A 14,347-nucleotide genomic window follows, 5' to 3' on the forward strand; every position below is an offset into this window, starting at 1 on the left:
TGCACCTTTAAAAATCCCTGTATTCACCAAAAACTGTGTTCGTGACAGTAAATATCAGCATTATCATGGGGGCAGGTGGAATGTGTACAGTACTAGTACCTAGCTCAGGGGCTGCTGGAAGGAGCAAATAAGTTAATACATGTAAAACCCTAAGGGTGGTTCCTGCGCAATAGCAAATGCTCAACTGATGTCAGCTGTATTTTGCTTGTATCCATGGTAAAGGATATTTTTAACATTTACTTAAGGTTGTACACAAAAATTACCAGGTATGAACAATGGATTATATTACTTTTTTATATGAATTGTAAATCTATTCTAAACCTACCTACCTCTCTATCTATGGACTGGTATAACAATTTTATTTGTGTTTTGGGGAGCGAATTTGAGAAGCATGCAAAACTTAAATTTCATACTTCAATAGCACTGCAAATCGAATATACAACAATGTGTTATCTTAACTTAGACAGACTGAGCAAATATTCCATCAGAGTCCAAAAGGTTTGAATAGACATATCTGAACATTATTGAATTCTGTACCAAAAAAGCATTATTCAATACCACATGGAATTGTTAATAAATAAGACTGTTCATTTCGGTTCTTCTATTTTGCTTTTGTAGCATGCCTTAAAAGTAATTACTATTCCATTACTGTTCACACAAAAGAAGAACTACTACCAGCTTGTAATTTAGAGGCAAGAGGAGTAGATAGAAGAAAATGGAGTCACCTACTATAGAGTCCAAGATATTCCATGAAGCAGACAACAGCCTACATGTTTAAAATACACGCATTCATTGCACCAAACAATAATCTGGACATGTCTTCATGTCTATTCATGAGAAAGAATAGTCAGTGAAAAGTAGGTTGTGAAAAATGATGGGACAAGACAACAGGAAGAGGCAGAGGGGAGAATGTCTTTTAAACCCAAATAGTTATTTCTGGTCCATTAAAATATCAAAATCCAAATGAAAACTGCTGGTCTCCAAAGAAAACTCTGTCAAAAACTAGCCATAACTCAAGTACTATACACCTAAGGAGGGTCAAGAAAATCTATAGATTTAATACTGATAGTCTAAGAAAATTGGCTACAGTTTTATGAACAGCTTTGTGGGGACAGAGTCCCAGAGAGCAGTTTCCAGGCTCTCGGCCTCACGTGGAAAGGTGCGGCTCGGGTAGTAGATAGCCGTCAGCTGTTACCAGTTAGCCATTAGCCACTGATGCAACTGCTGTGGCTGAGCTAGCGAGTGCGGGTTGCAGTCAGCATGGGGTTGGTCAGTTGGCAGAGAAGCAGGTGGCAGGTTGCGGATCATGTTGATCCTACTTCCTGTGTCTCCGAATCAGCCACCAGCCAGAATATAGTGGTATGACTCCCCTATCTGTGGCTCCGTGGGTGTTCCTTTTTGGCCTCACCATGTCCTGTGTTCTTGTGCAGGGAGCGGGACTAGAGACCCCGCATGACAATCTTTTTACAAAATTCTCACATTTTATCAGATTTATGGCACAACTATTAATATGCTTCCAGACAGGGAGAAGCAAAACACAAGGGACACATTTTAGGTAAAACAATCTTTTTATGCTACACCTAAGAGAATCTTCTGGTGTTCTTCACTTTGAAAAAATCATTACTCTACCTACACTAAGTAAGCGTATCAAGGGTAAAAGGAAAGGTAGACCTTTTGTCTCCTTTCAGGAATCACATACAGAATTTACTATTAGGGGGAGTGCTTAACATCGTGAATTTGAATATCCTTCAGATTATAGCTCCAATAAGCCACGTGTAAAGGGAGGAGCTTATAAATGCTTCAGCAAAGGAGCAAGACGGAGTTAAACCTCAACCCCTTTCCTTCTGCCTAGTGAGCAAATCACTTAATAGCATCCAACAAAAAAATCCAAACAAAGGGCCTCCTGAGTTCACTGCCTGTCATAAACATCTTCAAAGTGCAGTCTCATGAACTGAGTCCTTTCAGGATCTCCTTAAGTGTCTCAGAGTCGGCCTGCTTCCAGTCTTACCTCATTAATGTTAAATTTTTAAAAGTTTTTGTTCTTGCTTGGAAAGTGCTATTTTTTTTTTTAACCTTTCAGTTTAATTGATTTGCAAAGGTGAAAGCAGCTTCACCTGAAAAGCATCAGCTTTAAACTCAGGAAAGCTTGGAAGGTTTTCCAGTCAAGAACAGAAATCTGATCATAGCATTATTGAAAATATGACTGGATAAAGAGTCAAGTTTACCTGTAGTTGTTGCTTTTATTAAAGCAGTTTAAATTCTTTGCAAATAAGCTGTTCCAGAGAGCTAGATCGATAGGGAGCACAGACAGGGAGGGATTAGCTGTATCCGGAGAGCCAAACCTCATCAATGCCACACGAAGAGCAGTAGTTGATGACCTACTGGAAACCTGAGACCCCCGACCACCTCCTTCACCAATGGCCAGCCCCAGTTTCTATAGCTACAACTCACACTGAACTTCACTGGCAAATGGATTTGCCTGTTAGGTAGGATTGTTCAGTTCAAATATTTCTTTCCTGGCTGCACAGCTCAGTTGAAAAGGAAGGCTGAAAATTAGCTGTATGGGAGAAGTAAGTAGTCTGCCAGTTAGCACAGAGGAATAATTGAACATGGATTGACTGTTGCGCCTTTAATTTAATTTGGAGACCTTTCATCTTTTACTTTCCTTCATTTGCAGCCAATGCTTAGTGAGCTAATTTGTACCTGGTTCATTTTCCTCCTTTTATCTTATCTACGTTAACATCAACCATGGAAATTAGAAGCACTATGAATAAAAGATGAAGCCTGACTTGGGACCTTCTTTCCTTAAGTACCGTGAATTACTTGAAAACTAATCTGTGTGTGTGTACATATAAAGGGCTGAGATACGTGCCTCTGTCCCACAGCTTGCCTGATCAGCACCTTCCTTTCCCCCAAGGAGCTTCAGGGTTTAGATGTTTTATCTGGTCCCACTTTTTCTCGGATAGAGCAATGTCGAGACTATAATCCACATGGAATCATTAATCCTAGAACCGCTGTAGGGTAGGCCATCCCATTAGTGCATAAAAGTAAAGATGCATAAATTCCAGTAACTTTATTTTTTAGAGAGTTCGATACTGTTTGCCAGGAAAACTGTGTATCAACAAATATGCGTGGTGAACAGATGCCTACTCTGCCCAAAAATACTGGGAGGGAGGAGGGATGGTAGTAGAGAAAGCACTCATAAAATGACTGCCTGGGAAGAACTTCTCTAAGCGATAGAATTTAAATTCTAAGTGGATTATGCATATTGTGCTTAAAAAAAATTCCTTCTGTTGTGTATTTTGTATACTTGGCACCTGTCCATAAAAAGTGTTGCACATGCTCTTAAGTTCATTTGATTATTTCACTACTTCCAACTGTACACAATTTTAATGTCTTGAAAGTTTTGCAAGCTTTTTCTTCATAGTTTCCTCTGGGCAATGCTACTTTTTTCTCCTCATCCTCTCCTTTCTCTTATATTCCCTCCCTCTAGTCCCTTCTCCTCCTGTGGACCAGTGAAAAAACCTACTGGATTCTTCTTTTGCTGCTTACTATCCACCACCACCAAGCCTTCCTTTCAGTTTGGTTAGCATTCAAGAAAGTCTGTACTAAATCATTTCACTACCTGTAGTGCCAACTCTTCCACTCACCTAACACTTCACACTAAAGGGCTAGAAGCTGGAAATAAACTGAAAATCACCCCTCCCTTCGCAGCTCATCCTCCTAAAAGGTTAATTAATAATGATGTGCATTAGTCTACATTCACAAGACTACACATTTTCACAGATAAGGCAATTTCCAAGTTGGAGGGGGAAAAAATACTTTGGATGAACTGAAATGTAAATGTCTTCACTTCAGAATACAAACCATGTCTTTTTAGGGAGAGACTATGCAAGCAGAATCAAAATAAAAGCCCAACTTAAAAAAAATCAGATGATATCTCATCTTGGCTCTAATAAAGACTATACCATACAATGTCAAGCGTATTTATTTCTTCTGAAGAAACATACAGAAAGCTCTAACATCGGGCTTGAAATGATGGCAAAGAAAAGATGGAGAGCAATCACTAGTCCTTTTATTCATGAAGGAGAGGATGAATAGAAATGAAGGTGGCAATTGCCCTTAAGAAATGGATTTTTTTAAAAAGCCACATAGGCAGCAAAATTAAACTGGAAGAGTACAGACTAGCTTCCTCCTCAGATTAAGAAATCCAAACCAGTATTAGGAAGAAAGTGTGGGGCATATGTGATTAGTAGACAAACTGCCCAGTTCACTTTGGGGGTAGGAGGGACTTTGGCGTATCAGGGGTAGGATGTCAAGGAATTTGGGGAAGAGGAAGGCAACGGTCCCAGGGGACGTCAAAGAATCCGAGATTGTTTTCAGCTATATTTGTGTATAAGGAAGAAGAAAACTGACATAACCCATGTAACTCAGTCTCATTTGCAGAACACACACACACACACTCACTGCAAAATACCAGCCTTAAGAAATAACACTTGTTCTAAACCCCGTGGGCTGGCCTGGTTCACATGTGGCCTTCCAGGGGAAAAGAGGGCCATTTCAGCAGCAGCGGGCCAGGCTGCACTCAGGACCTCACAGGAGCACAGGATGAGAGTGGCCTGGCTGACTCACCTAAGAGAGGTCTTAAAGAAAGGTCGAGAAAAGGAACGGGGCAGTGCAGCTGATATCTCGGGTTGACAAACGACATAACCATCGGGCAGAATAGTCTCAAATCATTTGCCAGAGGGTTTCCTTGAAAAAGAGGCAGTCTGCAGAGTTGGAAAGGACCTTTTGCGTGGTGCGGGAAGAGACAAAGGGAGGACTCCCCAGAAGGCACTATTTTCACTAATAATCATTTCTGTGCCAGTGGACTACGCCACAGCAATTTGTCTCTGGGCTGATTTGTAATCACTACTTCACCTTCCTCCACATAGGGTTCTAGACTCCAAATCACACCTGTGTGCACTGTACACCAAGCCGCCCCCCACTGTGCAGGGTCCCTCCCTGATCGCCTCCTCTGGAAGCTCGCCTCCCCATATGGGCTCCATCCTCAGGCCAGCCAGCCTGTTCTTGGAAATCACTCCCACGCCCCACACCTCTGCTACTCCCTTGGCCCAAACTTGGGCCAGGTGGACAGCAAAGCTCCTGACCAGACGCTTTCCATTAAATCACAATGGTCCTCACCCCCTCTCCACTCCCATGGCCAGCGAAACACACCGGGACCAGCTGAGGCTGCAGGCGAGGAGCGCTCCACATGGAGTCCCAAAAGGGCGCAGAGAAAAGTGAGAACTTTAATAAAGTGCAGCCGCAGCCCGGCCCGCCCCGAAGGCCCCTCCCGCCCTGGCCCCCAGGTGGGGCGGGCAGGCAGCTACCTCCTGGAAGAGCTCCAGACTGTAGGTGTTGTCGTCGTCCGCGAAAAAGAGCACGCCAGGCTGCGATCGCTGATGCTGGTGCCTCTGGCGCAGCCAGGCGAGGCCGGCGTTGCGCTGCTCGGTGGCGCGCGGCAGTCCCGGCCTCTTGTAGCGCCGCGGCGTGGGCACGTGCAGGTGCGTGCTGGGCAGGCCGGCCCGAGCCAAGAAGCGGCTCACCAGCTCGCTGCGCGCCGCCGCGTCCTCCACCAGGATCCAGTGCAGCTGCGCCACCTGGCGGAAGGTGTTGGCCAGGCGGGTCAGCTCGGCTTTCTGCACCGGGCGACTGTAGGTAGGTGTGATGGCATAGATGGTGGGCAGAGGCGGCTCCGGCTGCGGCTGTGGCTGCGGCCGCGACTCGTTGCGCTTCTTTAATCCGCGCCCGGGGCCGCTGTCGGGGCCACCCCTGCGGAGCGGGTGTCGGGTGCCACTGCGGCCCACCGCATAGGGAGAGAAGTAGGGGCGCGGGGTGAGAGGGGGCGCCGGCCTGCGCGTGTCCACGTCGAGCATGATGATGACGATTAGGATCCAGGGCAGAAGGATGAAGAAGCGGCTGAACAGCACGGACTTCATTGTGCGCTCTTCCCCGGCTCCTCGGTTGCCCCTAAGAGGGGCCAGTCGGGGGACCCCAGGGCGCAGTTTGGACGGCGGCAGCTCCCGCACTCAGGAAGCCGCGGCTGGCGCGCTCTTCATAGGGTCTGGGGGCGCTGCGGCGACCTGGAGCCGCGGGGCTCAGCGCCGGGCCGTAGGGGATCCGCACTGGTGCCAAAGAGCTAAGGCACCGGGGAGTGCAGGTGGGTGGGCAGGCGCTGCTCCCCACTCGGGGTGAATCGGCGGGAAGCGGGACTGGGTCCAGCCGCACTCTGCTGGCCCCGGAGTTGTGCGGAGCGCCGGGAAGGCAGTGATCCCTACCGCGCTCTTTCTAAAGAGTAGGAGCTGGGAGTCGGACGGACCCCTAGGCGCCTCGCCGTTCCTGTCCCGGGGCGCTGCGAGCAAACAGAGTCCAACCGAGGACCCCCCAGTGCGCTTTCTGGGGCAGGCGCTGAGGGCTTCCCTTTGTCACATCCCAGCCGGGGCGGCGAGAACCGGGAGGGGACGCCGGGGATGCAGTACCCCAGCCCTGTTCAGGCGCTGCAGCGGAAACCTGCACTTCAATCCCTCGCTCTTCTCTTCTCAACCTCTCCAGGCTCCGGCGGCAAGATCCCAAAGCAAGGAAAGAAAGAAAAAGCGAGGGGGCGGGGGCGCTGCGGACTCCGGCGTCCTCCGGGTCCTCCTGTGGGAAGACAGCAGCGCTGCTACTGGCGGAGAGGGGCTGATAGAGGGAAGTGGGGAGGGTCCGGCTCTCCGCGGGGTCTGGCGCTGACGGCCCCGCGAGCGAGCTCTGGAGGCGGCTGCTGCACCGCGAGAGGCGGAGCGGGAGGAGGGTCCCCGAGGGGCGCACGACCTCCAGGAGGGGGTGGATGCTTGTTCGCTGGTCTCCGCGCGCTCCTAGCTTTCTGAAATACTGCAAGGTCTTTGGAGATAAGCCAGGACAACCCACTGACGTGAGGAAAACTCGGGAGACAGGGTGCGGAGTGAAAAGGAGAGGTTGGCGAGGGCAAAGGATCGCGTCTTCGGCTCCCAGCTGCGGGGTTGGTGTGCTGGGGGTGCGCCGAACAGCGGCAACAAAAAGCGCTTGCACTGAAAGGCAGAAATCAATAGAAGCCCTAGGAGACCGAGAGGAGGGGGCGCACATAGGTGTTTAGCATGTGAGACAGCCCGTAAGAATCAATCCGAAGGGTCGCTGCCTGTCTGCAGTGACATCACTGGGGGAACATTCCTAAAACTCCACTTGAATATGTTTAACTGATTTTTCTTCGGTAATCTGGAGTCACAGCTCCTCGCAGTTCGCTGCCATCGGAATTATTCTGTTTGATCCTCCCAACGAGCCTTTTTTAGGAGGCCTGGGAAGTAGAACCACCTTCATTTTCTGTGTGGGGAAGCTGAGGCTCAAAGTTTAAAGTGGTTCTTCCGAGGTCAGTGGCTTCCCCTGTGCACGGCCTGCACAAACCACTCCCGACACAGCCCGATTGGGTGGGGCTGGTCCTCGGAGATGTAAACACGGTGCAATTAAAATCCAACCGAGCGTACAATAACGTGTAGAACCGTGACAGTGTCTGGAAGACAACGAACGAGTAAACAATTGGTGCTTAGTTTGGACTTTTTCTATCTAGCGGACCTAGGAGCTGAGACCCTGGCTGTCTGTAATGTACTGGGAAGAAAGAAGAGGAGCCACGCTTCACAGTCACGTTCGAGGGAGATGCTAGCAAAGCAGCAGGAAAGCCCTTTGAACTCCCCTCCCCCCAGCCTATGATAATTTCCGAGTCCATGTTCCCTCTGTTGTCTGTTTTCCTGTCTTGTTCACAAATAAATCCCCCCGATTGCTCTTCTGAGGGCGCGATGGAGAGCGCGCCCTGGCGAGGCCCTTCCAGGCTTTCTCACGCTCCTCCTTTTCTCAGCCCTACTCCTGCTGCTCCCACCTACCATCAGGCATCGGTGCGTCTGTAAGTTTCCCCAACTTGCCCCTCGCAGTCTGTAACCTGAGAGTGAAATGGACAGATTTCACACGCTCCCCCCACACCCACCCAAGGACAAACCTTTTGTCCTGACATCCCTGTATCATCCACAGTTCTTACTTTAAATTCGGCAGATTAGTGAATCCTAAACATAGGAAACAATGCATTTATTAGACCCCTTCCCGTAGTCTCAGCTAGCCTAATGGAGCTCTGAATATAACAGCCTGAGGAAAACGTGTCCTGGTCAGGCCTGGGGGTACACCCCCGGAAATCAATATCAGCATTTTGGGGAAGGAGGGAGGGGAGAGAATTCAGTATACAGTTTTCTTAAATACTAGAAAACAGCGCGCGCGCTCACACACACACACACACACACACACACACACACACACTCTACAAAGATTACCGAAGTCTTCATCCTGTTGGGATTTTTAAATGTAACTGAAGAGAAAAGCCCTGTGTGCTAGCTGGAGAAAAGCTCATATGGTTACTGGATTGTGTTAAAAGGTTCACTAACCATCCTTAGTAGGGAACTCTTGGTTATTCCCATAATACCATAAAACCTATTTCTTAACTGCTGCTTCTCCAGCAACCAGGGCTTTTCAGAGATGAGACACTTTCAAAAATCCATCAAATTTTGGAACTTGAGATTTTAGCTGGTGCCTAGAATTCACAGGTGTCGTACAACACAACACGACTAGCACATCCACATCACCGCGGTCACTTCGTCTTTTCTATTGTCCTTCATCAGCACGAGCATTCAGGTTCACCGCATTCCATCCTCCCTCGGGAGCACCATGGTTCTTGGAGTCAGGCAGACTTGGGTTTGATTCCCAGCTGGGCTACTTGGGCAACGTGAGAAAGTCAATGAGCCTCACAAAGTCTCAGTTTCTCATCTAGAATAGAGAGTTAATAATAATGCATACTTCGCGGGAATTAATCATGTAAGGACTACATAGGGTAAATTAGGTAAAGTATTTTGCAGAGGAGCTGGCCTTAAGCAGGCAGTTAATAAGTGGCTGTTAAACACAGTTTACACATCCTCAAAGGATCTTAACCCAAGAGATCTTGCAGGATTATCATCACACAAAAATATAAAATCAAATCCATTCGAAACAGGTCTGACAATGCCTCCAAAACAGGGTCCCTACCTGTCAGGAAGGCATTAGTGTGGGTGGTACAGTGTTTCCAAGTTGGAGTAGGGAGGGGAAGAAAGAGGAAATCAATTTACCCCAAATACAAGGTGCAGCTTATCAGCAATAAGGATGACATGATTCCAAGTGGCATTTATTTCAAACTACTGAATAGGTCATACTGCTTTACATTCACTATGTCAAAAATGTGGATCCACACCTTTAATGATCAAATCTCAGTAAGGATACACAAAAATTATTAAGAATGTCCATTTGAAGCATAAAACCCGGCTAAAACACTTTTAAGTGCAAAATTTCATCTCTTTTAAAATAGAGAGTTCATCAGATGCCGGAATGGAAACAAATCCTTTAAATGGAAGCTTGAAGAAATGTCACTTTTCTGAAGCATAACCACTGGGTAACTAGTATTTTTCCATGTAGTTTATGATATTCTTACGTGAAACGATATAAACTTGATCTGTGTCTGATGATGAACGTTGCTGGAAGTCATGAGAGTAATTAAAATGATTACCTAACTTCAGAGCTTCTGTACATCCTCTCTGTTTATTTTCATTTCATCTCTCTAATTATTTGTGTAACAAATGAGCATTGCTTCATCTGTACTAATGAAGCCTTTAGATTTGCTGGCAGCAGCCACTGCATTTCAGCATTCAGTTGTTGTTCTCAAATAAACAAACAAAGGTAAAAAAAAATCCCATCTGGGGAGTTAACGAAAACATATTGTATAATCACTAAACATTTACATTCTGCCTTGATGCGTAATACGTAACTGTAACTTCTGCAGCAAAAAGGTTGCAGCAGGGCGAGTGCACTGTATAGAGCTGATCCTATTTGACATTTGAGCCTGGGGTTCTGCTAGTGTAACTAAATCAACCTTCAAATCAGCATTTGGGGACGTCCTTGATATTCTTAGTTAAGTAAGAAAGAGCAGGAAAAAAAATCTATGCATAATTAAGTATCTGTAAGTATCTATATGATGGTATTATAGGTATGCAAATCAGGTTGTAAACAGAATCAGAACTAATTCATGTGCAAGTGTAATGTAATATGAAGGTATTGATAGTCAACCCCAAATGCATGTGAACATAAATACTTTGTTAAAATATCAGACAGAATGATGTGAAAGGGTGATATCAAAATACATTAATTCTAGTAGCCTCAAATTCCAGGGACACATGACAGTTTCACTGATAACTGTCAGAGAAATGACATCCAAAGCACGAATTAAATGGCTCATTTGGTTTATTTTACTTTCATGCATCTGGATCCTCTACAAATATTACTTTTGGCCTAGAATTATTCTAAATTATAGTGTTTACTTACAATTTTAGATGTTTGCAGCTATTATGTACAAAATGTGACATTAGAAGTAGTTTGTTCAATAAAATCCCATTTTTATAGGATGAGTTAGGTTCAAGGTTATTCAGTATAAGCGATTTTCTAGAAAAGTAGAAATTGGCAATTTAACCTAACAATTTTATTAAAAAAATAATTCCATTCAGTTTGAATAATAGCGGAAGCTAAAATATGCCAGTGTTCCTCCTTTCCCTTTACTAATGAATTAGGATACACAAAAACCCAATAAAACATGCAGAAAGACAGAAGCAAATTTTTTTTCACTATCTTAAAAATTGGCATTTACATTAAAATGCTAATTTATTAGAAACAGGATTTTACTATTAAACTACACAACCTACCTTTTCACATTTGCTAGGACAAAGGAGATAATGTAGATGAAAGTATTTCAAACACTATAAAGTTGTTTATACATGTAAAATAGAGGAGATTGGTCATGAGTTGATAATTGTGGAAGCTGGGAGATTACACGTGGACATTCCTTATATAATTGAGCCTATTTTTACATATGTTTCAAAATTTCCATCAAAAAGTTAAAATACGAAAACATTATTATGTACTACAGTTTGTTTACCAAGATAATACTGGTGTCACAGTCCAGAAACTGAGTTGATAAATTGTTCCCTATCTCATTGAATCAGTTTCTTAGTCCTGAAACTAGGTCAATTCAGTTACAGTTATGTCCTATCTTAGGAGGCAATGGTGTAGGTGGAAGTAGAGGGGTGGTGGGAAGAGTCTAAATTAAACCTTTATATAGTATGAGTAAGAGGCATTTCATGAGGGACATTTCTATGGAAACAAAAGAAAAGCAAAGGTTAATGATTAGAACAAACTACAAACTCAGTTTTTGAGTTTGGAGGGAAATCAGTCAAGAAGATTTTTAGATGTTGGGCTTGAAGCATCTTTAGGCAGTGGCAATCAGATGCCTTTTTTTTTTTTTTTTTTGTAGTTTGAATGTCTCTGGTGATGGCATCAGGTGCTGTGGTGACCTTTCCGAGTGGCCTAAACAGCAGCAGGCATAAAGGTTGTCCACACATGATGTGCTGTGATTTATTCGAAATTTATATCAAGTCACCCAGCTTCAGTTTTCGTTTTTAGTGATGTCAAGTCAGAAGGGTGGGAGAAAGATTAGAAACATTAATTATTGACAAGATGCACAAAATGGTAGGAGCTGGTATACAAAGAGGAAGAAAGCTCAAAGTCAGTGAACTGGCACTTTTCGACACTCCACAAGGGTGTGTTATAGCTTTTATTGAAACAGAATTTCCTCCCTACAATCACCCACATTTTTATCAAAGATAATTGACACAAGACTAATTTGTTTGTAAAAACAAGTCTACTGTCATTAAACTTGGTGTGATTATTTACATAAGTACAACAAGAACAATGATTTATCATAAGGCTCTTTTTAAGTCTGCTTTGCTGGAATTTTTAATAAGGAATCTCAGATTGAACCTTTAAAAGCCTATAGAGGTTAATAAGCCAAGTTGGGATCTTGCCACCAGACTTTGCCTGCAATACGTATAGATTTGGGTAAATTTCTTTCTTTTAGAGGTCCCCAGTGTATCTTTTTTTTTTTTTTTTTAATTAGTTTCAGGTGTACAAAACAATGTAATAGTTAGACATTTATACCCCTCACAAAGTGATAACCTACCTCTGTGACATTGTATAATTGTATATAGCTGTTACAATTCCATTGACTATTCCCTATGCTGTACTCCACATCCTGTGACCATATATATATATATATATATATATATATATATATATATATATATGATTATTTGATTATAGTTGACATTCAATATTATTCAGCTTCAGGTGTACAGTGCAGTGGTCAGGCGTCTACACAAGGTAAAGGGATTAGAAAGCACAAATTAGTAGCCACAATATTGCCACAGGGATATGAAAGACAGTTTGGGGAATATAATCAATAATGTTGTAAAGACTTTGTAGGGTGTCAGACGGGCACTTGTCTTATTAGGGAGACCACTTCAAGGACGGTGTAGACAGCCCAATGTATCTTAAGTTTCCTATGAGGTCTGCCAAGAAGTGACCTTCCTTACTCACCTGTAAGGCTGGGAATACTGTAAGCAAAATACTAGGCTGGTATTTCAAGGGACTTTATAAGCATTGGCTCCATAAAGTCAGCCTTAGTTCCTTAAATCTGTCTGGTTATATCTAAATCTACGCCAGTATTCTCAAATATGATGTTTCCAATCAAAGCTTTGGTAATATAACTAGTGTTTCCAGCTATGTCCTGTGACAAGGAGAACAGATTCCTATCAGACTTAGGCAAACAAATATAATGCCATGAATATAAGAATATTCAATAAGAGCTTCTGTATTCTGAAGGGATCAAGTAGCGAGAAAAGACAAATGTTTCAATTCTGTTCAAAAACGTATAATTTACAAAATTGCTGTAAATGATAGTTTCAGAGAAAAGAAAAAATGAATTTCTTAAATCTGGAAGATAAAATATTTAAAGACCAGTAATGTTTTAACAAAAATTAATTTAAAAAATCGGTTTATTTAGTCCCATGTAATTAATTCTTGTTTTGCTTAATCTTGGATTAGTAATTTTATGAATCAATCTATGAAGTTTCTCCATTAGCTTTCTAGAAATGTAATTCAGTGATACGATTTTAAAGTTATCAGAAACCCATATTCCAGGGTACTTGTCCAAGTCCTTTCCATGAATGTCTTTGAACATGAAGCACTTTTGTTTGTAGTTGATTTCCAAATTTTTCAGGAAAGCATCAGAGTGGAAAATAAGTATCTGGGAATAACAAAAGACTAAAAAATAGCCACGGTCAAAGATCTGATGAGAGTTCATTATAATGTAATTGACAAAGGAAAATTGGTTATATCTGTGGCATTTAACATTTTAAAATAATAATTGTAGTTATGACTGATTATACAGACAGTGAGGACATTGACACATTTTTAGGAATTTTATACAATTTTTGAAATACTTAATAACATATACTCATACAAATACAACCTAAAGTAGGTAAAACATCACTTTTATTTGGCAATGTTTCCCATGTAATTTAACATATAAAATAAGCCTAATTAGTTTAACATGTTTGTTTTTATAAGGAGAGAGAACAAATCTTTTCAGATTATCCAGCAACCCTCTAGGAAATACCAGAGTTTGAGGTCAAAAAACTTTATTTGGAATTTGATTTGGGGAAATTCGTCAAAAAAGTGTTAAAAGGTTTGAGCACTTGATTAAATAGATCACAGATCACTATGAAACAATATCTAGTTATCCATCTAACCAAAGTGACAATAAAAGATTTTAAAGGCAAATACAGGAAGTAACTTACTTAAGAGAAAAAAAGATCTTAGCTTTTAAATATTGAGACGATTCAGTTTTTCTAAATAAACAAAGACTTGGTAAAGCCAGTATGAAACACAGGAAATTCTTTTGATGAGACACAGAATCTGTTTCCCAAGCAGTTTACTCAAAAGATAAAGGAAAACCTTTTTTAAAAATATTTTATTAAGAGAAAACCAATAATCTAAGAAACTTTGTCATTTCAACAGAAAATAATTGAACACTAGCTTTGTATCGATATATTATTGAGCTCATTCAAAAATATTCTTATAAATAAATCCATTTAATCTTAGCTTTGACTTCATAACATAAATTTTTTTCCCCCACAAACTTTCTGCAGTTTTCTATATCCATTTAGGTTTTGTCCTTCAGGGTACTATGACAAAATAGTAGAGACTGGATGGCTTAAACAATAAACATTTATTTGTCACAGTTCTAGTGGCTTGTAAGTCCAAGATCAAGGTTCCAGAATATTCGGTGTCCAGTGAGAGCCCTCTTCTGGGTTGCTGAACGCTGACTTCTCATTGTGTC

The 14,347-nt window shown here is 42.7% G+C and overlaps 1 protein-coding gene across 2 annotated transcripts in view; it reads right to left on the reverse strand.

The window, feature by feature from the left end:
* B3GAT2 (beta-1,3-glucuronyltransferase 2) overlaps positions 1 to 6,583 on the reverse strand; it is a 77,414-nt gene extending 70,831 nt beyond the window's left edge. Inside the window, exon 1 of one of the 2 annotated variants that reach the window (XM_019749323.2) lies at positions 5,373 to 6,583. In XM_019749323.2, the coding sequence (XP_019604882.1) occupies positions 5,373 to 5,981 (609 nt within the window). In that variant the 5' untranslated portion in view covers positions 5,982 to 6,583. The remainder of the gene's footprint in view (positions 1 to 5,372) is intronic. The other variant, XM_074333169.1, reaches the window with a different exon arrangement.
* Between the last annotated feature and the right edge of the window lie 7,764 nt (positions 6,584 to 14,347).

Source organism: Rhinolophus sinicus, linkage group LG05 (assembly GCF_036562045.2).
Source record: "Rhinolophus sinicus isolate RSC01 linkage group LG05, ASM3656204v1, whole genome shotgun sequence".
Taxonomy (NCBI): Eukaryota; Metazoa; Chordata; class Mammalia; order Chiroptera; family Rhinolophidae; genus Rhinolophus; species Rhinolophus sinicus.